The sequence below is a fragment of the Marmota marmota genome, unplaced genomic scaffold (assembly GCF_001458135.2).
Source record: "Marmota marmota marmota unplaced genomic scaffold, marMar, whole genome shotgun sequence".
Taxonomy (NCBI): Eukaryota; Metazoa; Chordata; class Mammalia; order Rodentia; family Sciuridae; genus Marmota; species Marmota marmota.
The window spans coordinates 1-3,144 of record NW_026010196.1 but is presented as its reverse complement, the minus strand read 5'-3'; the positions used below and the strand labels follow the sequence as shown (position 1 = coordinate 3,144).

The 3,144-nt window shown below is 44.4% G+C and overlaps 1 protein-coding gene across 1 annotated transcript; it reads left to right on the top strand.

Annotated features, from left to right (window-relative positions):
• The first annotated feature begins 2,078 nt into the window (after positions 1-2,078).
• LOC107134852 (40S ribosomal protein SA-like) lies at positions 2,079-3,127 on the top strand. Its single transcript, XM_015476871.2, has one exon. It carries the CDS (start codon positions 2,150-2,152, stop codon positions 3,008-3,010), a length of 861 nt encoding a protein of 286 aa, XP_015332357.1. The 5' UTR covers positions 2,079-2,149; the 3' UTR covers positions 3,011-3,127.
• The last annotated feature ends 17 nt before the right edge of the window (positions 3,128-3,144 follow it).

The window sequence follows — 3,144 nt, the reverse complement described above, 5'->3', positions numbered from 1 at the left end:
ACCCGGCCTGGGCTGCCTCTCCCTCCCAAAAACTGGCGGGGAACAAAGACAGCCACTGCAGCTTTCTTGCTTGCCCAGCTTTATAGCCCAGAAAGTTACACAAAAGGGGGGGGTTACAGATAACAGAACTCTGACAATGCATCACACTAATGGTAGTTTACATATATTTTTTTTTTTTTGCTGGTCCCAACATCAGAATTTATGAGGACCATTAGAGCCTCAGAGAGGGTCGTTGTCTGGCCAGGGAAGGCCAAGATTTGTGAGGCGTCACTAAAGTTTCAGAGAGGGCTGCTATCTGGTCAGAGAGTCAGGCATGGGTGAGTTCAAGGCACGGGCAGGCATTCCAAGCAGGTTCAGAATTTGCAGTAATTTATAGTAAAGCCGAAATTATCTTTTCATGGCTTTGTGGCGAGATGTCCAATTTTAAGAAAAGATCAGGTTGGGTCTATCACCCCCCCCCAAAAAAAAATGGTGTCAGTCAAGAGGTGTGACTCTTGGTAGGTGATTAGATCATGAGGGCAGGGTCCTAAGTAAGATTCATAGTTTATGAAGAGTCTCAGGTTAAAAAAGCAATCAGAGTAACCACTAGAGGAACAGGTCCTCACAGATGCTCAATCTGCCTGCACATTGACCTTGGTCTTCTCAGTCTCTGGTATGTAAGAAGTGAATTTCTGTTGTTCATAAGCCACCCGGTTGGGGTGTTTTGGCAAAGCAGACTGAGTGGACCAAGGTGCTTTGTCTAAGAGGATGAACTATTCAACTTCTATTGGACAAATACAGTTCTCCACTGAAGATGTCGTGCTTCCCACAGTCTGATTCCAGAAATGCTAAGCTATTCTGAGGGCAAAATGAGAGTAAGTCAGGAAGAATGATCTATTACCCACACAAGATTTGCAAAGAACCTAAATGTATGATTTGGGGGGGGGGGGATAGGGAAGAATAGATGGTGCAGAATGTTGCCCACGGGAGTTTCTTACTTGAGAGGAAATAGTTTGGTGTGGAAAAGATGGACTTTGATGTCAGTAGTGTGGTTAAGGTAAATGTAAGAATAGAAAGGGGAGTTTCCTTTAATTTCCTTTCTAATGCCTTGCCTCAGTCTCTCCTTTGTTGTTGTCTGTTGGTTTGTACTTTTCTTGGGCAGCCAGTGCCCCTCCTTTTGTGTATTTTTCAATGACTTCCTTTTGCTTCTTGACTCCTCTGATATGTTTAAATGAGAGTCCCAAAACAGAGTAACTATAAAAGTGAAACCTCATCAACAATGGTGAAAAACTTACAGGGGAAGACAACTTAGACAGTTCTAAAGGGACATAGAAAAGAAATATAATTTTTTAAAATACTTTTTTAGTTTTAGGTGGACACATATCTTTATTTTATTTTTATGTGGTGCTGAGGATTGAACCCAGTGCTAGGTGAGCACTCTACCACTGAGCCACACACCCAGTCTAAGAAATATAAATGTTATGTGAGGAGATAATACAGTCTTTGCTCAACTTGTATGAGATCCTGCAAGCATCAGGGAATATATGTGGTCCCTATGGAATACGCTACTCGCTACTTGAGTCCTGCATGCATAAAGAATTCTATCAAGGTTGAAACTTTTCAGGGCTTTCTGAGCAAAGGATGGCCCTACGGGTCCAGAGAGCATGTCATGGTGAGAAAGGCAATGGGAAAAATGGGTGACATTCTATCTGTAAGAACCCGTTTTCCCCATGATCCCAGGCACAGTGGAGTTAATGCTGGGTATTTCACTCTCTGGGGCAAAAGCTAAGTGTTTCTTCTAAGATCTCATGTTAAAAAAAAAAAAAAAAGATCTAATTCTAAGCCCACCTCATTCAAACCATCCTGGAATATATGTAAGCAATAGAACTAAATCCTGAATGAACACTGACAAACTGTTCCCTGCAGAAAAACCTCCAGGCAGCTTTGGAACAGTAGAGAACAGAACAGACAATGAATCCAGAAGTTGAAGGTTGCTATGATAAAGAAGAAGGCATTCTAAAGTAGGTTCTTGAAATAGTTTCAGAGAGTTGTGGAATCCAATTCTGTCTGATTTCAAAGTATATAAGACAGCCTTTCCGCGCTACCCAGGGAGGGATCCATATGGCGTTGTTCTTGATTCCCGTCGTAACTTTAAAGGGAAACTGTCACAATGTCCGGAGCCCTTGATGTCCTGCAAATGAAGGAGGAGGATGTCCTCAAATTCCTTGCAGCAGGAACCCACTTAGGTGGCACTAACCTTGATTTCCAGATGGAACAGTATATCTACAAAAGGAAAAGCAATGGTATCTACATCATAAATCTGAAGAGGACCTGGGAGAAGCTTCTGCTGGCAGCTCATGCCATTGTTGCCATTGAAAACCCTGCTGATGTCAGTGTCATATCCTCTAGGAATACTGGCCAGCGGGCTGTGCTGAAGTTTGCTGCTGCCACTGGAGCCACCCCTATTGCTGGCCGCTTCACTCCTGGAACCTTCACTAACCAGATCCAGGCAGCTTTCCGGGAGCCACGTCTTCTGGTGGTTACTGATCCCAGGGCTGACCACCAGCCTCTTACAGAAGCATCCTATGTCAATCTGCCTACCATTGCTTTGTGTAACACAGACTCTCCTCTGTGCTATGTGGACATTGCCATTCCATGCAACAACAAGGGAGCTCATTCTGTGGGTCTGATGTGGTGGATGCTGGCCCCAGAAGTTCTGCGCATGCGTGGCACCATTTCCGGTGAGCACCTATGGGAGGTTATGCCTGATCTATACTTCTACAGAGATCCTGAAGAGATTGAAAAGGAAGAGCAGGCTGCTGCTGAAAAGGCTGTGACCAAGGAGGAATTTCAGGGTGAATGGACTGCTCCAGCTCCTGAGTTCACTGCTACTCAACCTGAGGTTGCAGACTGGTCTGAAGGTGTGCAGGTGCCCTCTGTGCCTATCCAGCAGTTCCCTACTGAAGACTGGAGTGCCCAGCCAGCCACTGAAGACTGGTCTGCAGCTCCCACTGCTCAGGCCACTGAGTGAGTAGGAACAACAACCGAGTGGTCTTGAGTTGTTCTGCAGTCACACATTAATAAGCAAGGTGGAAATAAGGAGAATAAGCACCAATTTACGGAGAATAAACAACCAATTTCTAAAAAAAAAAAAAAAAAAAAAAA

What these genes read in the sequence shown, in the direction of transcription:
- LOC107134852 (XM_015476871.2), top strand. Translation starts at nt 2,150, where the DNA reads ATGTCCGGAGCCCTTGATGTCCTGCAAATGAAGGAGGAGGATGTCCTC.